Source organism: Salmo trutta, chromosome 1 (genome assembly GCF_901001165.1).
Source record: "Salmo trutta chromosome 1, fSalTru1.1, whole genome shotgun sequence".
NCBI classification, from domain to species: domain Eukaryota; kingdom Metazoa; phylum Chordata; class Actinopteri; order Salmoniformes; family Salmonidae; genus Salmo; species Salmo trutta.
Genome location: NC_042957.1, coordinates 35,447,300 through 35,469,548, shown reverse-complemented (window position 1 = coordinate 35,469,548; position 22,249 = coordinate 35,447,300). Strand labels below are relative to the sequence as shown.

Here is a 22,249-nt window from a genome sequence, read left to right as displayed (position 1 = left end):
TAAATATCATACCCAAAAGAAAATCCTAACCTCCACTGTTATTGGTAATGGTGAAAGGTTAGAATGTTTTTGGGGGTATGATCTTTGACCCTCTAACTTTCTCACTCATCATTATTAACAATTCATTCATGATTATCCGTAATCATGGTAGTAGCATCCACCTTAATGTAGAAGTGTTCAGAAACATATTCTATTCTTATTTACAATAAAAGTGACCACAAAATGACACTACATTATTTACCATTCATTTATATTGGGCACAGAATTATCAGAAACAACCAAAACGAATTGCAAATACATAAAGAAAGTCTTGTAGAGTCAGAAGCTTGATGTAGACACTGCTAGGACTATGAGACCAAATACTAAACTTTTGACTAAATGGAACACTATTAGTGATTTTGTCCAAATACTTTCAAAAAGGGGGGGACTAAATACATAAAGTATATTCATTTCTAAACAGAAAAATGGATACATATGAACCTCCCCCCCCCCCAAAAAAAGGAAAGTCTGTACTGTTGCCTCATAAAACATTTGATCTCAAATCCAAAATGCTAGAGTATAGAGCCAAATTAAAAGTTTTAGCATCACTGTCCAAATAAATATGTACGGGAGTGTACATACACCCTATATTGTCATGTTGAACAGACAGTTAACGTTGATGTTTAAGTGAAGCGAATACTTTTCTACAGCAGAAACTGCACATCAGGAAGGCCGGGACAAACACAAACTCAGGAATGGCGATATTATTTACTTTAAATTAATTTATCTTTTATTCATACCAAAAAGATGAGTCGTGGTGAAGACGAAAATTATTGAAAATTTCCCACACACTGACAGCTCCTTGGTAACGACAGGCGTTCATTACTAGAATAATTTCAAGTGGAACAATAAGGAATGAAGTGTAAAATATTTTTTGGGGTGTTTCTTTTCTTTTCGTTGGCGAGGAAGGACGGGGGAGCATCTCAGTTCTCTCCTTCCTCTCCGGTCTCTGGCTCATCTGCTGCATTGTCAGACGTCCATAGCTGAAACACACAAGACAAAAAACCATTAACAATGCACTGACCACAAGCATTTCAGAAGTCACAGTCTAAAAATGTATCCACTCACTGTATTGTAAGTCACTTTGGATAAAAGTAAAGCTAAATGGTATTTATACATGTGCGCCACTTAGGTCAAATCATTTCAAACCCCTATATCATAGCTAATCATTCACAAATGGCACTGCCACCTGCTTGAGATTAAAACACTAAACTAAGATGTGCATACACTAGAGGGGGTTGCAGTCAGTGCCTGTGTGGGTGATTGGATGAAGGTGGGATGTGTCCAATCATGTCGCTCGGTGGAGGGGGGGGCAGATGTGCTGCAGGAGTGTCCAATCTCGTGGCTCCGTGGAGAGAGGCAGGAGGGTACTTACTGTGAGGTTGTCTCTAAGCAGCTGCATGATGAGGGTGCTGTCTTTGTACGAGTCTTCGCTCAGCGTGTCGAGCTCAGCGATAGCGTCATCAAAGGCCTACGAGCACACACACAAATAATAAAATGGTTGATATATGCATATGAACAAGGAGATGAAAGGTGGAGAGAGAGGGGGCATATAATACAGCTCTGTCCCTGTATAGTGCGCACCACATAATGGCACCCTATTCCCTATATAGTGCACTTCTTTTGACCAGAGCCATATGGGTCCCGGTCAAATGAAAGCACTATATAGGGAACAGGGTGCAGATTGGGACGCCGCCAGTGTGGGCTTCTGTGATGTGTCATCATCCTGACCTGTTTGGCCAGTGAGCATGCCTTCTCTGGGGAGTTGAGGATCTCGTAGAAGAAGACAGAGAAGTTGAGGGCCAGGCCCAGGCGGATGGGGTGAGTGGGCTGCATCTCCTTCTTGCTGATGTCAAACGCCTCCTGGTAGGAGTCTTGAGAGTTGGATATCGTCTCTGTGGGAGGGGGGGGGGGGGGTAAGAAGGAATAATTAAGATATAGAATGTTTTTAAGAGTCGGAGCTCTATGTCCAAAATGGAACCCTATTCCTTATATAGCGCACTACATTTCACCAGGGACCATAGGCTCAAAAGTAGTACACTTCATAGGGATAAAGGCGCTATTTGGGACAAACCAATTGTCTCGGTTTCATTTCACAACCTTTGTAAAAATGTGACTTTGGTCAGAACGTCATGTGTCTCCAGGCATCCATCACTGCTCCAGATGGAGTCACTTTCCTTTCCCTGCTCTGGCCTGGCCACTGTTCTGACAATTGTCAGCCTATCTGAAAGTGTTTCTGAGAGCTATGCCTTATATGAGATAATGGGCTTATAAATATCCTTTGTTGAGCACCGAAGCTACAAATAGTGCCGTGGCATTAAGAATAACAAAGTACCGGGGGGGGGGGGGGGGGGTCTAAGCCACAGTAGTGCTAGAGGCGTTACTACGGTCCCGGGTTCATATCCCGGGCTGTTCCACAACCAGCCGTGGTCGGGAGTCCCATAGGACGGCGCACGGGGAGGGTTTGGTCAGTGGGGCTTGGCCAGTGGGGCTTTACTTGGCCAGTGGGGCTTTACTTGGCTCGTCGCGCTCTAGCAACTCCTTGTGGCAAGCCGGGTGCCTGCGGGCTGACCCCGGATGCCAGTTGAAAGGTGTTTCCACCGACACATTGGTGCAGCTGGCTTCCAGGTTAAGCTGGCGGGTGTTAAGAGCGGTTAGCCAGGTCATGTTTCGGAAGACGCATGATTCAACCTTCGCCTCTCCGGAGCCTGTCGGGGAGTTGCAGCGATGAGACAAGATCGCAAAAAATTGGGGAGAAAAAAGGGGTAAAATAGAAAAAAAGATCTATATTAAAAAAAAAAAAAGTACCAAATAATCCCCTGATATGATCCATGTGGACCTAATTGCAGAGTGCCTGAAGTGGCTGCCAAAATAAGCCAGCAAGCGGTATGCTACTAACTGACTAGACCTAGGCCTACATTTCAACAGTTCATTTGTAGCTGGTGCCAGACAGAGACACATCCTCCCTTCCCCGTTTCAACCCCCTCCATCTTCAATTGGGGCAGGAGGGAGGGAAGAGACCCCCGGGGAGGGAACATTCACATACCCATCTCCACGTTCAGTGCCCAAACTAACTCAGCCTGCAATAAATAAACAAACAAACTTGAATCCCCTGAAGCTAGAGGTCTGGATGGCGCTCAAACACACAGAATGTATTTATATTTTTTTTCCCCAGAGGGTGATGCATGCTTGAGTAAACGCTTGTTAAATACCTTCAAGCTCTACAATGATTTGAAGGGAAACAGGAAAACAAAACCAAATGTCTTATGAACACATACTGTCTGACAACAAAACAATATCAACAAAAGATAACTGATGAGCATCCCAAATGGCACCCGGTTCATTTCCCATCTAGTACACTATGGTTGACCAGGGTCCAGGGCTTTGGTCAAAATTAGTGCACTAAAGAGAATAGGGTTCCATTTGGGACGCAAGCGCTGCTGTCCTCCCTGGTATACTGTCTGCTCTACAACATAACCATCATTTCATGGTCAGACTACAACCTCATAAGCCAATGTAATCCTTTCTACCACAATGCAGTTTATGATTGAGTCTTTTATCCACTGTAAACTCCTGGCTCCAGTTAAAGGGAGGGACAGGGAGACCAGTGGGAGCTAGGGCTGGGAATTGACACGGACCTCACGATACGATATTATCACGATACTTAGGTGTTGATAAGATATGCATTGCGATTCTCACGTTTCTATATGTATTGCGAATTGATACTACGATTTGATGTTCCAAACATATTGCTCACTACATGTCTGCTGCAGAGGGAGAAGAGAGAACTAGTTTTGATCAGTCAGGGAAATAAGTGCTGAAAACATGTGGCTCACTATTTAAAAAGAAGATGGAGAACAAGCTATAGGCTGTTGGGCTCCCAAGTGGCGTAGTGGTCTAAGGCACTGCATCTCAGTGCTAGAGGCGTCAGACCCTGGTTCGATTCCAGGCTGTATCACAACTGGCCATGATTGGGAGTCCCATAGGGCGACGCACAATTGGCCCAGCATCGCCTGGGTTAGGCCGGGTTACGCCGTCAGATAAGAATTTGTTCTTAACTGGCTTGCCTAGTTAAATAAAAAAATACCGGAGTTTTGGTACAGGAACAGAAAATGTTCACAAATTGAAACTTGGAGTCAAATATCAATGTAATATCATCCAGAAATAATATCAAATCAAATTTTATTGGTCACATACACATGGTTAGCAGATGTTAATGCGAGTGTAGCGAAATGCTTATGCTTCTAGTTCCGACCAATCTAATATTGCGATATGTAACTACCATTCATTCTCTCTCTACCCTGTCCTGAGAGAATGAATCTGAGTCCCAAATGACAGCCTATTCCCTATATAATGCACCACTTTTGACCATTTAGGATGTGGTCCATGTTCAAAAGCAGTGCACTATATGGGGAATAGGGTGCCATTTGGTACGTAGACGGCGACTGATCAGTCCAGAGGACCAGTACTTACCCTTCTTGTCGTCTCCGGAGGCCACCTCAGCCAGGTATCTGTAGTAGTCTCCCTTCATCTTCAAATAGAACACTTTGCTCTCCGCATTAGGAGCATTTTCAATCAAATATTTGCTCAGCAGCCCCTGAGGGGGAAAAAAAACACGACAGGAGAGTTAATATTAATGCGAAGAACTATTTGAGATGCATGTCTGCGTCTCAAATAGCACCCCATTCCTTACATAGTACACTTGGGCCCTGGTAAAAATTTGTGCACTATACAGGGTGCCATTTGGGACACGTCCCAACTCATTTTGTACACAGACAGGATTCCACAACAGGCCACAGTTCAATAATTCAAATTGGAGAAAATAATTGGAAGAAATGCTTAGAAGTCGTAACTTCAAGAAAAAGAGTATATTTTTCATTAATATGATCTGCTTTGAAGAGGAGAAAGAAAATACTGTGGCATCCAGAGAGGGAGTGCTTCTTCAGCAACAGAAAATATAATTTACAAAAAGGAAATAAAATAAATGTGATGGACTCCTTCCTTTGGCCAGTGGTGCAGGATGACTCGGGTTAAATAAAACCTTGGACATGATTTTCTGGAGTTACATTGTCGTCAACACACCAACACTCTGCATGGTTATCGCACATATAAAAAAAAAAAAAAACATTGAATGAGTCCCAAATAGCACCCGATTCCCAGAATTGGTCAAAATTAGTGCACTATATAGGGAATAGGGAGCAATTTGGGACAAACCCCTATCAATTATTGTAGCTGTACTTTGTTGACTTATCCGTTGCCTCAGATTGTGTGTTACTCCCACAAACAGGTTGTGGTGGCATTTACATGCACATAACACTGGTACGAAAGAATGAGCACTCCACAACCAGCTTCCTGTGTAAACCGAACAATCGTCCACTTCCTCTTAATAAGGGCACGCTGCTTACAGCAGTAGACAGAGTCCTACCTAGAGACCACGTGTGTTAGGTAGCCTGGTCCCACATACGTTTGTGCTCATCTACTCCATAATTGTTATTGTCAAGTTTGGCATGGCAATGAGTGACAGGTAGTTGGCATGACAGCACAAACTGGCTCTAGACTACACGTGTGGTAAGCAGTTATCCGCTCCCTGCATCTGCGGAGGTCAGTACTACAGCATGGTGAGGCCAATGTTCAGCCCCAAGGAGGGAGGCAGGGAGGAATTACAATGACATCATTTGTGTTTCATCTGTGTAGTGGGCGAACCCAGAAAAACAGTGAAAGATGCAGAGGCATAGAGATAACCCAGTGCAAGGCTTGAGTGAAGGTGATACCAGCTACAGGCTGCAGTTAATGCTGGCTCTCTAATACCTGATTATCAGCTTGGCATTGGTGTGACGACAATCTGACAGCCTGGGTGAGACGCCCGGTGACAGCACCGACAACTACACTTGCCAGAGGACAGCACTGACGTACAGGCAGGGCTGTTACGGTGACCCTACTACAACCACACCAGCAGTCACGAGTCATGACCACAGTCAATTTCCATGTGACTGTTGAGTCACGGTAACTAGGCTTCTCCAAAACGGCGCTCTACCTGGCCGGCATTAAACAAACCGGGGGCACCGCGGGAAAAGGGTCCTCCATTCGCTATTCAAGTGCATACAGATGTCTTTTTTCCCCCACTGTCCCTGTTCTGACAGGTGCATGATAAATCACAACTCATTTCACACATTATTTAGTATATGTAAAGACAAGATTATATTGAGGATAGTCTGATGGGTGAGAATATCATCACTTGATGCCCAGCGTGTGCAGTCTAAGGCAAGAAACAGCATATGCATTTTTTTTGTACAACTTTTCCAAATCATAGTCACATGCATTAAGTAGCCTAGCCCATAGGCCTATATGTTTTGTATATACACACACACACACACACACACACACACACACACACACACACACACACACACACACACACACACACGCAATCTCCATTTACGAACATTGGCAGTAGAATGGCCTTACCGAAGACCTCTGACTTTCAACATGGCACAGTCATAGGATGCCACCTTTCCAACAAGTCAGTTTGTCAAATGTCTGCCCTGTTAGAGCTGCCCCGGTCAACTGTAAGTGCTGTTATTGTGAAGTGGAAACGTCTAGGATGAACAACGGCTCAGCCGTGAAGTGGTAGGCCACACAAGCTCACAGAACGTGACCGCCGAGTGCTGAAGTGCATTATTTGTATTTTTTTATGCATTTTTTGGGGGGGAATAAAATTAAATACAATTTTTTTAATCGCCTGTCCTCGGTTGCAATACTCACTACGTTGTTCCAAACTGCCTCTGGAAGCAACGTCAGCACAAGAACTGTTCGTCAGGAGCTTCATGAAATGGTTTTCCATGGCCAAGCAGCCGCAAACAAGCCTAAGATCACCATGCGCAATGCCAAGTGTCGGCTGGAGTGGTGTAAAGCTCACTGCCATTGGACTCTGGAGCAGTGGAAAGGCATTCTCTGGAGTGATGAATCCCGCGTCACCATCTGTCAGCCCTACGGATGAATCTCAAATATAAAATATATTTCAATTTGTTTAACACTTTTTTGGTTACTACATGATTCCATATGTGTTATTTCATAGTTTTGACATAGTCACTAGTATTCTACAATGTAGAAAAGAGTAAAAAAAAAAAAAACCTGGAATGAGTAGGTGTATCCAAACTTCTGACTGGTACTGTATATTAGTAGGCAACATGTAAAGACCAGATTAAATTGAGAATATTCTGATGGGTGAGAATATTATCAAGTGCTTTTTAAAATTGTGAATGAGAGACTGGTGGTGTGCGCAGCCTGCGCAAGAAAGAGCAGAGCGCATGCCTTTCATGCAACTTTTTTTCAAATCATCATCAGTCACATCATGCAGGCTATTTTTGTATTTTTCTAATACTTTGAAGGTTTGTATCACAACTAAAGTTGCAAAATAACTCTAAATTAAGGAGAGCCTGTTCAAATGATCACTTAACCACTCAACACAGAAAAGCCACACCCTCAGAAATTGTTAGGGAAAAATATCCTTTCCATTTTATTCAGTTATCTTCAATTGTATTATTTTTACTATATACAGTTGAAGTCGGAAGTTTACATACACCTTAGCCAAATACATTTAAACTCAGTTTTTCACAATTCCTGACATTTTATCCAAGTAAAAATTCCCTGTTTTAGGTCAGTTAGGATCACCACTTTATTTAAAAAATGTGAAATGTCAGAATAAGAGAGAATGATTTATTTCAGCTTTAATTTCTTTCATCACATTCCCAGTGGGTCAGAAGTTTACATACTCAATTAGTATTTGGTAGCATTGCCTTAAAATTGTTTAACTTGGGTCAAATGTTTTAGGTAGCCTTCCACAAGCATCCCACAATAAGTTGGGTGAATTTTGGCCCATTCCTCCTGACAGAGCTGGTGTAACTGAGTCAGGTTTCTAGGCCTCCTTGCTCGCACACACTTTTTCAGTTCCGCCCACAGATTTTCTATAGGGTTGAGGTCAAGGCTTTGATGGCCACTGCAATACCTTGACTTTGTTGTCCTTAAGCCATTTTGCCACAACTTTGGAAGTACGCTTGGGGTCATTGTCCATTAGGAAGACCCATTTGCGACCAAGCTTTAACTTCCTGACTGATGTCTTGAGATGTTGCTTCAATATATCCACATAGCATCATGAGGGAGGAAAGTTAGCTATTTTGTGAAGTGCACCAGTCCCTCTTGCAGCAAAGCACCCCCACAACATGATGCTGCTACCCCCGTGCTTCACGGTTGGGATGGTGTTCTTCGGCTTGCAAGCCTCCCCCTTTTTCCTCCAAACATAACGATGGTCATTATGGCCAAACATTTCTATTTTTGTTTCATCAGACGAGAGGACATTTCTCCAAAAAGTACAATCTTTGTCCCCATGTGCAGTTGCAAACCGTAGTCTGGCTTTTTTATGGCGGTTTTGGAGCAGTGGCTTCTTCCTTGCTGAGCGGCCTTTCAGGTTATGTCGATATAGGACTCGTTTTACTGTGGATATAGATACTTCTGTAGCCGTTTCCTCCAGCATCTTCACAAAGTCCTCTGCTGTTGTTCTGGGATTGATTTGCACTTTTCGTACCAAAGTACGTTCATCTCTAGGAGTCTCCTTCCTGAGCGGTATGACGGCTGCATGGTCCCATGATGAACGTGGTACCTTCAGGCATTTGGAAATTGCTCCCAAGGATGAACCAGACTTGTTGGGGTCTACAAATTGTTTTTCTGATTTCTTTTGATTTTTCCATGATGTCAAGCAAAGAGGCACTGAGTTTGAAGGTAGGACTTGAAATACATCCACAGGTACACCTCCAATTGACTCAAATTATGTCAATTAGCCTATCAGAAACTTCTAAAGGCATGACATAATTTTCTGGAATTTTCCAAGCTGTTTAAAGGCACAGTCAACTTAGTGTATGCAAACTTCTGACCCACTGGAATTGTGATACAGTAAATTATAAGTGAAAGAATCTGTCTGTAAACAATTGTTGTAAAAATGACTTGTGTCATGCACAATGTCCTAACCGACTTGCCAAAACTATAGTTTGTTAACAAGAAATTTGTGGACTGGTTGAAAAACGAGTTAACGACTCCAACCTAAGTGTATGTAAACTTCCGACTTCAACTATATTAATATCAAAGAATGCCACGGGAATTACAGGCAAATCTTGTCTGCTAAATGGACTAGTGTAACCCACAGACATATGGCATAGCCAGATCAGGGCCTAACATAAGGATGACTTAGAATATGCCATTCTGTTCTTCTGAAATAGGCTACATTTTCTTCATATCATGTTTCTTTATACCTGACTAAAATAAATAATGGATTAATTGTTATGGTGTAAGCTATATTAAACAAATTTAAAATACTTTTTAAAAATGTGGATGTTCCAGAGGTCTACATCAGTGGCTCGTAGGCTATGCGTGGAAGCCAGGGGATGCTAAACGTGTTTGGTAATTAACGTTAAATTACTATGAGACCGGCAGTTATTTGCATGACAGTTACCGGCTGACAAAATGTAATGACTGCCACACGTACAGGCAACTACACCTGCCCCACAGCACTGACGTACAGGCAACTACACCTGCCCCACAGCACTGACGTACAGGCAACTACACCTGCCCCACAGCACTGACGTACAGGCAACTACACCTGCCCCACAGTACTGACGTACAGGTAAAGTGTTTTATTGTCACATACACCAGACAGATTTTTCACCTTGTCAGCTCGGATATTTGAACCAGTGACCTTTCAGTTACTGGCCCAATGCTTTAACCACTAGGCTACCTGCCACCCACCCACCCTCACTACACCTACCAACAGTTCACAGTGAGTGTCCAATGACATACTACTGCTGTAGATATGCACAGACAGAGGGGAGATACTTTGGGATTTTGGGAATGAGGCCCTTTATCAGAGTCAGATGAACTCGTGGATATCTTGCAGTTTGAAGGAAGTCAGCATGCAGTTGGAAGGAAGCTGCTAACTAGCGGTAGCGCAATTGCTAGCGCTAGTTAGCAACTTCCTTCAAATGGCACACAGAGACATAAAAATGGTATTCATGAGTTCATCTGACTCTGGGAAGTAGATAGAGGGCCTCATTTCTAAAATCCCGAAGTATCCGTAACTGTACAGCTTAACCACGGCTTGTTCTGAGAAGTCACTTGCTCACACATGCACACACTTAAGCCACACAACAAACCCAGGAAATAGGCTGAACCGGCCGCCATTTCCTCCAAGTGAAATCGTCACCACAAACATCCTTAGAGAGGCACTCCTCCATCCTAAGCAGGCACAGCGCTGAACGTGTGTGTGTGCGCGCACGCGCAGTAAGTGTGTGTGTGTGTGTGTGTGTGTTAGTAGCAGGTCAGTGAAGCAGAAGTCCTTCTCCTCAAAGGCTCATGGCATGATTCAGCACCTCTAGCTGAACATTTTACAAGGCAAAATAAAAACCTCATAATCGGGCCTGACAGTTATAGTGGAAAGCTCACTGACTCCCCTCAAGTGAACATGCTGGGTTGTAATTTTATTTAACTAGGCAAGTCCGTTTAAATCAAATTCTTATTTACAATGACGGCCTACAACGGCCAAACCCTATGGGACTCCCAATCACGGCTGGTTGTGATACAACCTGGATTCCGTAGAGCCTAGGGTGTCTGTTGTGACGCCTCTAGCACTGAGATGCAGTGCCTTAGACCACTGCGCCACTCGGTCGAGACTTATTGAATTATACACCAATTCTATCATTTCTCTGCTGCCATCCTCTCCATGGCAGTGTCCCAAATGACACCCTATTTCCTATAAAGTGCACTACTTTTGACCAGGACCTATAGGACTCAAAAATAGAGCACACCTTAGGGAATAGGGGGCCATTTGGGACATAGACTATTTCTTCCAGTTTGATCTTATCCCTGGAGGGAGGGTGGGAATCAGGACAGAATAAATATTTTCTCTTCCTATCATCCCCAGCAACCTTCACAGATAAAGAGGGGAGGAATTTGTACACCTCCCTACCGCCTCCCAACAAACATGTGCTCAGACATTCAGCATGCGTCCCAAATGGCACCCTATTCTCTATATAGCACATGACTTTTGCCCAGTGCCCTATGGGTGGTGCACTATCAAGGGAATAGGGTGCCATTTGGGACACTGCCATTCAAAACAGAGCGCTGGGCACGGTCATGTCGTCAACACATAGCTAACGTTGACTTTCACCCTATACCACAAGTGTTAGTCACCGACCTCCCTGTGCACCTGAACAACCAAGTAGCAGGAGCATGTGAAATAAGGTGAAAGTGGATGGCAATGTTGGACGCTGTAGTGCCATACTGTGACCACTGAGCTGGATTCTTTCCATAGTCTAGCTACTTTTAAAAACGGTCATCTGACCACAGCAGATGGCAGATCCCCGGTTATTCATGGTGACGAGAGCAAATGAACAGTATTACTAGCACAGACAAAAACAAAAAAAGCTACCAGTCCCGTTTTATTTTTGGCTTAAACCATTATTTAACCCATTGAGCGTAACACAGCACCAGAAGCTGCATTATTACGCAGTCATTATAAACATTGGTCAAGTCCTTACGGGTTTGTATGGGTTCATGAGCAGCTTACCGTAGGTTACACAAATCCAGCCTGGTCCCAGATCTGTTTGTGCTCTTGCCAACTCCATGCATGTGGGTAAAGAGATCATTGAAACGCAGAACTTGGGGGACAGAAGGGCACCGTCATTGGCAAACCATTCAACAAATCTACCAAAATGGATATTCGTCAAATCCGTCATGATTTCTGTGCTCTAAACAGGCCCACAAGGTGGTTAATAAAATCCAATTTGGATATATTTGGCTGTTTTCACTGTATAATATTTAGAAGTTGTCCTTTTCAGGTTTAGAAAAAATAAATAAAAAAGGTAACTCCCGTTCGTATAAGCTGGTAGCAAAGCTAGCATATAGAAATCAGCGGTGGTAGCTGAAGCCGTTTTTAAGTGTAGGCTAATGCAGTCGATTGGTGACGATGACATGAACATGTATTGGGGTTGACATCGTTTTGAGGGTTCCTGAGCGCCGCAGCGGTATGACAACCAGGCAGTGATCAGAAGTCCCATAGGGAGGCGCACAATTAGCTCAGCGTCGTCCGGGTTAGGGGTGGGTATGGCCGGGGTTGGCCGACATTGTAAAATAAGAATTTGTTCTTAACTGACTTGCCAGGTTAAATAAAAAGGTTAAATAAATAAATAAAACATTTTTAAAAACATCTATACAAGCATTACTCAGATTTGTACCCCAACATAGTGTGAAATAGACAAACAATTACTAAATGTAGGCTAATTTGATGGGCGGCAGCGAGGAGATTCTCAATCTCTCCCCCACAGGGGGGACGCATGGGTGGCGTTGTCATTGTTTTGGTCAAATTCCATTGACATCTTTACCAAACACGGAATGACAATGAGTTGGCGTGACAGCACAGACAGGCAATACAAAATCACCTACTGTACCCAAAGTGTGATAACTTGACCAGACACAAACATCCCTGTCCCTGCGTGTACCCACTACCTAGAATATGTAATAACATACATACTTATTACGTAATACGAGGCTGGAGCATGAAGGCACTAGCCCAGAGGGGCCCTGTGTAGAGCAGGGCACTAACAGATGGCCAGTGCAGAATTAGAGCACACAGATGCTGCTCAGCCAGTGTTCAAACTACCTCAGTGTTGAGCCTGCCACACCAAAACACTAGGCTACATCCTCAATGAACATCCGTGTCTGTCAGGGTTACAGCTTCCTATACACACACAGGACAGGAAGTGACACAACAGGATGATGATGATCTGTTATTTAAACGGAATATTTTTTTTGTTCTTTATTTGACAGGTATAGCTATAGAAGGGTGACATAGGATGAAGGGTGGAGACATGTGACGAGAGTATTGCCCACTTGACCATGGCTCTGCACGCCATATAGAGTATACCAAACATTAAGAACACCCCCCCCCCCCTCTCAGAACAGCCTCAATTCGTCAGGCATTCCACAGGGATGCTGGCCCATGTTGACTCCAATGCTTCCCACAGTTGTGCCAAGTTGGCTGGATGTCTTTTGGGTGGCGGACCATTCTTGATACACACGGGAAACTGTTGAGTGTGAAAAGCCCAGCAGTTCTTGACACAATACGGTATACCTGGCACCTACTACCATATCCCATTCAAACGGCACTCAATGGCACGCATTACGTCTCAATTGTCTCAAGGCATAAAAATATTTCTTTAACCCGTCTCGTCGCCTTCATCTACACTGATCGAAGAGGATTTAACAAGTGACATCGATAAGAGATCACATCTTTCTCCCGGATTCACCTGGTCGGTCTGCGTCATGGAAAGAGCAGGTGTTCCTAATGTTTTGTACACTCAGTGTATGTAGGTTAAGTTAAGGGCCTGTGTGGATGAGAGCTTGGCTCGCTTCGATGAACAGCCTGACACCCCCAACCACAGCTCAGATCAAAAGGGTGTAAAGACTAGAGCAGCGTTTCCCAACTTGTTTTAGAGTGCCCCCAACAGCACACATTGTTATTGTAGCCAAACTCACCTAATTTAACTCATTGAGGGTTTAATAAGGAGTTGACAAGTTGAATCAGCTGTGCTTGTCCAGGGCTACAACAAAAATGTGTGCTGTTGACGGAACTGGAGGACTGGAGTTAGGAAACACTGGAACAGATGACGGACCCGTCTGGATTACTGGTAATCTGCTTTAATCCACCAGGGTGCTAGATCTAAACCTGAGCCACAAGAAATGCAACACAATACTGAGCTTTCCTCCATCACTAAACACCTAGAATTAAGTATGTACTGCACAATTGAGTATGGAGGACAACTGTATAGACCAACATACAGTACCAATCAAACACACCTACTAAATCAAGGGTTTTTCTTTATTTTTACTATTTTCTACATTGTAGAATAATAGTGAAGACATCAAAACTATCAAATAACACATATGGAATCATTTAGTAACCAAAAATATGCTAAACAAATCAAAATATATTTCATATTTGATATTCTTCCAAGTAGCCACCCTTTGCCTTGATGACAGCTTTGCACACTCTTGGCATTCTCTCAACCAGCTTCATGAGGAATGCTTTTCCAACAGTCTTGAAGGAGTTCCTTCTGCTCTCTTCTGTACACCACCCCTACCTTTTCATAACATAACTGATTGCCTCAAACACATTAGTCAAGAAATTCCACAAATTAACAAGGCACACCTGTTAATTGAAATGCATTCCAGGTGAATACCTCATGAAGCTGGTTGAGAGAATGCCAAGAGTGTGCAAAGCTGTCATCAAGGCCAAGGGTGGCTACTTTGAAGAATCTCAAATATATTTTGATATAGATATATATATATATATATATATATTTTTTAAACCTGGAATGAGTAGGTGTGTCTAAACTGTTGACTGGTACTGTATGCTCAGGGCTAGTGTGTCTCCCTTGCTGTATGTCAAAGGTCTCAGACACAGCCTGTTGAATGAAGACACTGCCACACAAGTTCCCTTTTTGACAGGAAACCAACAAGTGTTAAAGCCCACCCCCAACTGTCACCACAGAGACAACGCCAGACAGATTGCAATAAATGTGGCTTAAGTGGTGAGGTAGTCCATTTCCACATTATAGAACTCTTCCTCTGGGAGTGTTGAGGATGTGCATTAGGTTGTTCTATAGTAGACTAGCCAGGCTTTTAGAACCCATCCGCCCCCCTTTCCTTTGGGGCCCTGGATCTGCGTACCAAATGGTACCCTATTCTCTACATGGGGCTCTGTACAGAGGTAGTGCACTATCAGCCCTGGTCAAAAAAATAAGTGCCCTATATAGAGAATAGGGTGCCATTAGGGAAGCATCCCACACTGTTCGGAGGGATAAACTGAAAAATACAGCTAAGCTTCGCACAAACATCTCTGCCCTATTTAAAGCATGATGGTGACGCATATATACAGAGGGTTATTGAGCTGGTTGTGTAGTTAACAATAAAGAGTAGTACTATATATGGATGAAACGGTTACTGGTTTCACGATAAACCACAGTAAAACTCCCGACGATTAGTATTGCCTTTTCAATCATCATTAAAACCGTGTCTGATTACCACGGTTTGAAAAACTCCCGGTAAATACTGTCCAGCATCAACCAAAGTTAGCAACAGTCTGACGTAGGCACAGCTGCAATGTGGGTTTTGCTTAGTGTGAAAACATGGCGGAAGGCAGTGACCGAGCTCGGGAGATTTTTCTGTCTTCTAAGAGGACCAAATCTGAAGTGTGGTCGTATTTTGGGTTTTTACAAGAGTGCTTAGGGAAACTTAAAAATCGAAGATGGTCACCCTGTCTGCAGAACATGGCAACAACAAAAGAAATTGCTGCGAAAGGGGGCAACACTTCAAATCTCTTGAGTCATCTTCGTGACGACCACCACCCACTACTTTATAGCGAATGCAAGGTAAGTTAACTTTTAGCTCAATGCATGATGTGGGGACTTCTGAATGGGGGAAAATGTCATGGTTTGTCTGTAACTTGCTAATAGCTTGTCAATAATGTAAACTGAAGCTTTCAGTGTTACCTACGCCTGTAAAAACACTACACGTTGTTCTGCTGCTGTATGCGTCGGCAGACTCTATTCGCCCATTGAACACAATAACACATTATGTAGTTTACATTCACATTTACGTCATTTAGCAGATGCTCTTATCCAGAGCGACTTACAAGTTGGTGAATTCACCATATGATATCCAGTGGAACAACCACTTTACAATAGTACATCTATATCTTTTTTGGGGGGAGGGTAGAGGGGGAGTGTTAGAAGGATTACTTAATCCTATCCCAGGTATTCCTTAAAGAGGTGGGGTTTCAGGTGTCTCCGGAAGGTGGTGATTGACTCCGCTGTCCTGGCGTCGTGAGGGAGCTTGTTCCACCATTGGGGTGCCAGAGCAGCGAACAGTTTTGACTGGGCTGAGCGAGAACTGTGCTTCCGCAGAGGTAGGGAGGCGAGCAGGCCAGAGGTGGATGAACGCAGTGCCCTTCTTTGGGTGTAGGGACTGATCAGAGCCTGAAGGTACGGAGGTGCCGTTCCCCTCACAGCTCCGTAGGCAAGCACCATGGTCTTGTAGCAGATGCGAGCATCAACTGGAAGCCAGTGGAGTGTGTGGAGGAGCGGGGTGACGTGAGAGAACTTGGGAAGGTTGAACACCAGACGGGCTGCGGCATTCTGGATGAGTTGTAGGGGTTTAATGGCACAGGCAGGGAGCCCCGCCAACAGCGAGTTGCAGTAATCCAGACGGGAGATGACAAGTGCCTGGATTAGGACCTGCGCCGCTTCTTGTGTGAGGCAGGGTCGTACTCTGCGAATGTTGTAGTGCATGTACCTACAGGATCGGGTCACCGCCTTGATGTTAGCTGAGAACGACAGGGTGTTGTCCAGGGTCACGCCAAGGCTCTTAGCACTCTGGGAGGAGGACACAATGGAGTTGTCACCCAACCAACATATTTTGTTCATTTAAAATCCGGCAGACTTCGACTTGGTTGTAAAAGTGTTCCAACAGGAGAAACACTATAGACTCCTATACAAGACTCCTGTATTTATGTCAATTGTTGGGCTCATTGCAATTACTATCAGTGTCTTCTTAAGACTGATTTGTATTTATCTAAATTGTGCATGGGGTCATTGCATATAATCAAATGCTACACAGAAGACAAGACTGTGTGTGTGTGTGTGTGTGTGTATATATATAATAATAAATATAATGTAACACCAATAATAATAGTACATTTGCCATTCCCTTGTTTACAGAGTGGGCGTGCAGCAGGCAAACCCAGTGATGCTACTGGTCCCTCATCTACAGTTGTGACACAGACACTCCAGCAAGCATTTTTTTTAAAAGACAGGCTGCTTATGCACCCACATCAAAACATACTCAAGACCTCACTGCAGCCCTTTCATATTTCATTGCAAAGGAGATGATGCCATTTCAAATTGTTGAGAGGCCTGGCTTTCTGAGGCTGATGAAGGTTGCCGTGCCTCACTACAAAGTGAGTGCTGCTAATTTGATTTGTTGTTTCTTTATTTGATTTGCTTACTTAAAAGGTTGTGTTCATTTAAACCTGCACTAGGGAAACGTACCTCTCATGGCCACATGGTGCCATCTTTAACATTAATGTTATTATTTTCATGTTTAAAACTTGGTGAAATTATTTCAGTGTGTATCAGTACTTTTTGAACATTTCCAGCACATTTTAACAATACCGCAATAATACTGATAACAGTGATCATTTTGGCCACTATAATCGTGATATGAAATGTTCATACTGTTTCATCTCTAACACCACACACACACACACACACACACACACACACACACACACACACACACACACACACACACACGCTGAATACAGTGAGCCAATGGGAAGGTCATGCACTACTAATGCGAATCTCAGTCTTGTTTTACGCTTTAGGTGAGTTGACAGAGACACCATCCACAGGGTGCTGCATGAATCTTCTTCTACGACTGGGTCCTGGTCAGATAAAGCAGAGCTTCTGCTCTTTTCTATCCATATCTACCTGTCGGATGGATGGGGGATGGGGGGGGGGGCTATGATTACATGAGTCAATCATAAAGAGTAGATCATGCTCCAGTGGGTAAACTGGCCACTCCAGGAACAGGCAGAATTAGAAGTAAATTAGCTCATAGTATCGACACACCTTGGTGTTAAAACCGTGTCTTTTAAAGTGGATGAACATTAGGGGGCTGTGGCACCGGCACGTAATCTAAAAGAGATTACAGGTACTGTCTGTCACCATGGCCACACCCACTTAAGCCCTGCAGGCAGGAGTAAGAATAAACTCTCCCATAGTAACGGTAGATAAGACATCAATGCAAACAGGTCTGGCAACTTCCAGCCAACACTAGGATTCTGTCTCAAATAGCACCCTATTGACTACTTTTTACCAAAGCCCTATATGGGGTGAATAGTGTGCCATTTGAGATGCAGCCACAGCCATTCTGCATAACAAAGAACTGAAGGACAGCAAAGGCCACAGGATCCACCACCATCTTATTGGGTTGGGGCATATGATCAGCCCATGACAGCTCATGCTACAGTTGATCACCAAAATAGTGCCACTGAGACATTCAATATAACATGGGCATCAAGGTGTTAGCTTAAAATTAGCTCAGTTGAACAGGAAATGTATAGAACAAGTAAAAACCTTCCTGTACAAAACCAAAAATAAAAAAGGGCCTTTGATTGAAAAAAAAAGGGTAGGTCGGCGGGGGTCACATATTTTTAAAACATAGTGACAGGATTATGGAAGTGCTGTCACTTGCTAATATTATCAGTACCATAACTGCTTAGTATTATTGTAACGTGTCATCGTGTCTAGATGCGCCAACATCCCCATGGAGGCCCAGTTCACATACTACCGTTTTGCCTCATTTGATCTGGCATATCAAACTCAAGCAGCCAATCCAACTAAACATCAGTCTACCAAGTCGAGCCCATTATTATGTGGACATTTGCCATGCCCTTTGACTCAGAATGTATGACTGTTCTATTGACAACCCTAATAAAACTATTCAGTGACATGTAAAAAGAGGAAGGAAAGAGGTCCTGCCTGCCTTTACGGCCTGTGCCTGCAAACCATACCGTGCATTCTGAAAGTATTCACACCCCTTCACTTTTTCCACCTTGTGTTACATTACAGCCTTATTCTAAAATGGAATCTTCAATCTCCACACAATACCTGAAAATGACAAAGTGAAAACAGGTTTTTAAAGACAGGATTGTGTCGAGGCACAGATCTTGGGAAGGTTACGCAAAAAGCTCCCAAAGAACACAGTGGCCTACATCATTCTTAGATGGAAGAAGTTTGGAACCACTAAGACTCTTCCTAGAGCTGGCTGCCCAGTCAAACTGACAACCATCTCTGCAGCACTCCACCAATCAGGCCTTTATGGTAGAGTGGCCAGACTGAAGCCACTCCTCAGTAGGCACAACAGCCCACTTGGAGTTTGCCAAAAAGCACCCAAAGGACTCTCAGACCATGAGAAACAATTTTCTCTGGTCTGATGAAACCAAGATTGGTCACGTCTGGAGGAAACCAGGCACCGCGGCAGGGACTGGGAGACTAGTCAGGATCGAGGGAATGATGAATGGAGCAAAGTAGAGATATCCTTGATGAAAACCTGCTCCAGAGCGCTCAGGTTGGCACACCTCAGACTGGAAGTAGAACTTTTGCCCAACAGGACAACGATCCCAAGAGCGCAGCAAAGAAAAGGCAGGAGTGGCTTCGGGACAAGTCTCTGAATGTCCTTGAGTGACCCAGCGAGAGCCCGAACTTGAAACCAATCGAACATCTCTGCAGAGACCTGAAAATAGCTGTGCAGTGACGCTCCACATCCAACCTTACAGAGCTTGAGGGGATCTACAGAGAAGAATGGGAGAAACGCCCCAAATACAGGTGTGCCAACCTTGTAGCGTCATACCCAAGAAGACTCAAGGCTGTAATCGCTGCCAAAGGTGCTTCAACAAAGTACAGAGTAAAGGGTCTGAATAATTGTAAAAAATATCTAAAAACTGTTTTTACTTTGTTATTATGGGGTAATGTTGTGGAGATTCATGAGGGGAAAAAACAATTGAATCCATTTTAGAATAAGGCTGTAAAGTAACAATGTGGAAAGGGTCAAGGGGTCTGAATACTTTCCGAATGCACTGTATTGATTGTGAGCAGCAGCAGAAAGGGGAGGTCATTCCACTGCACCACTGTGGCTCAGATAATCAATTGGTGCAGCCTTTCTGCATAGTTTCAGATAAACATCACACCAATAAAAGCACTGCAATGTTAAAGTCCATGAATGAGGGGCAGCATTGCATTAGTGGAAACCAACACTGTTCTCAGGGCAGGTTTAGCTAGATACTGTATATGTTTGAGTCATGTCTGAGACCACTTTTGCATTTTAACCTGCCACGTTAATTATTCTAACCTGCTACGAAAAGCAACTTCTGCTAGTCAAAACCGGCAGACCTAGCCGGAGAACAGTCTTGGTTTCCACTAATGCAATACAGCAAACAAGGGATTTATAGGACTGCTCTATTTTGCACTAGTAAAGAGATTGTCATAAAGAGGGAGGATACAGTCAGTCAACCAAATCATCTCATCTCCAAAGGGAAAAAAAATGGACGACAGCTTCTTTCTCTCTCCTCAGCCTCACAGAAACAGTAATAATTTATCAAGAAGCTTTTTATACCACGATTGACATTTATTGACCCCCACAAATGGTTTATTGTGGTCGTCACAGACAGTTTGTCCTCAATTTCCAGCAGAGGTGAACAGGGTAAATCAAATTTGGTTCTCTCAAAGCCATACATGCCCACTCATTCTGGCTGACAGAAAAACATGAACTCACCAATACATCGTTGCAGATGTCTCGCAACTCGGTCTCCACCTTATTCCGGTACTCCTTCACCATCTGAAGCTTCTTGTCGCTGCCCTCTGTCTTCTGCTCGATTGCGGAGATGACCCGCCATGCGGACCTCCGGGCCCCGACAACGTTCTTGTAGGCAACCGATAGAAGATTTCTCTCCTCACACGACAGCTCTGCCCCCTTCTCAGTTACCTCCTTCATGGACGAAGCCATGTCGTCGTAACGCTCAGCCTGCTCCGCCAGTTTGGCTTTCTGAATCAGCTCTGTTTTATCCATATTTATGTGTAATTTGATGTTCAAACTGTCGCTCGCAGATGCAAATAGGGTCCCAAGAGAGCGGAAGGAATGGGACAAAGAAGTGGGGATAGATCGTGTAGAACGATAGATATTTAGAATCGTTGGACAGGTGAATGGAGGTGCTGGTATGTTATCCAGACATGGACACCTGGGGAGGAAAATGAGATGATTGTTTAGGACGGGTCGATGCTTGCACACAACTTGTAGTGATGAAGTTGGTTGGTTAGTTCACCTTTTACAAATACATGAAATAGTTGACTTGTTAATATAACATTAGCTAGCTGGGAAACAGTCCTGGCTTGACACATAAATGACTCCGACTACTGCACACAGCTTTCACTCTCAGCGTCAGGCCAACCCAGTCACGGGGCGGCAGGGTAGCCTAGTGATTAGAGCGTTGGACTAGTAGCCAAAAGGTTGCAAGTTCGAATCCCCGAGCTGACAAGGTACAACTATTCTGCCCCTCAACAAGGCAGTTAACCCACTGTTCCTAGGTCGTCTGGACTTGCCTAGTTAAATAAAGGTTTAAAAAAAATGGTCGTGAGCGACCCAGTTCGGTGAAATGACACTAGCCAGACAATATTGTGTAACCTTCCCGCTTCCCCAATACTACAGTAACGTTAATACTTTTTAAAACGTATGATGCCAATTTGTTAGTTAACGTTAGCCAACCATCTGCAGCGGAGGCTAGCCAGGCAGATGTAGTCTGCTAACTAACGTTAGCTGGCTAAAGTAACATAACTACTCTACTAACTAGCTAATGACAGACAGTACTAGTAAAATTGTTCTAATTCACTTGTTTACTATATCCTAATGTTACAACTTATGGCATCTCGTTTACAAGCAAGTGTGGTGGTTTGCCCAATATCCAAATTTGATTGCCTAACAAACGAACGTTAGCTAGATGGCTGTCTGGCTGCAGTAAATAGCGCGATACCGAATAATTTTTCTGAAGCAGTGGCAACCACACACCGTAAGCTAACTAGCCATAGATATACAGTTTACATTTCCTTACAAGATTGGAACAACCGAACTTGACCTTAAATATAGTAACCAAGCTACACATTAATTTCCAATATATAAAGAAGAAGCAATACTTCCCAACCTTTAGTTCGCTAGGTTGTTCCGATCAGCCACTCCAAGTAGATACACTATGAGCTTCGGGCAGGCGAAAAAAATCTACGCCTTCAACCAAACAGGGCCAAAAGGCGTGTCCAACAAAACAATAGCCCTATGAGAACCCGTCTTTGAATCGGAATTATCCGTCACCGTTCAAAACAAGAACTAATAGGACGATAGCGCGGGGAAAGGAGGGCTTTTTGAGGCAACGGGTATTCCTCCAATGGGCAAATTTGTTTTGCATGGCCAGGTAAGCGGAGTTGGTATGTTTTCTACCATTCCATTGGATCTTAAGGGAACTGATTTACCCGGGGAACCGGGCCATGCAAAACGAACTCCG

At 43.8% G+C, this 22,249-nt stretch overlaps 1 protein-coding gene across 1 annotated transcript; it reads right to left on the bottom strand.

Annotated features, from left to right (window-relative positions):
* Positions 1-746: 746 nt before the first annotated feature.
* On the bottom strand, positions 747-22,037 carry ywhaqa (tyrosine 3-monooxygenase/tryptophan 5-monooxygenase activation protein, theta polypeptide a). Its single transcript, XM_029754923.1, has 6 exons — positions 21,896-22,037; positions 20,476-20,938; positions 4,513-4,636; positions 1,771-1,934; positions 1,415-1,510; positions 747-1,022 (listed from the first exon to the last, which is right to left on the bottom strand). Exons 2-6 carry the CDS (start codon positions 20,767-20,769, stop codon positions 963-965), a joined length of 738 nt encoding a protein of 245 aa, XP_029610783.1. The 5' UTR covers positions 20,770-20,938; positions 21,896-22,037; the 3' UTR covers positions 747-962.
* Positions 22,038-22,249: the final 212 nt, after the last annotated feature.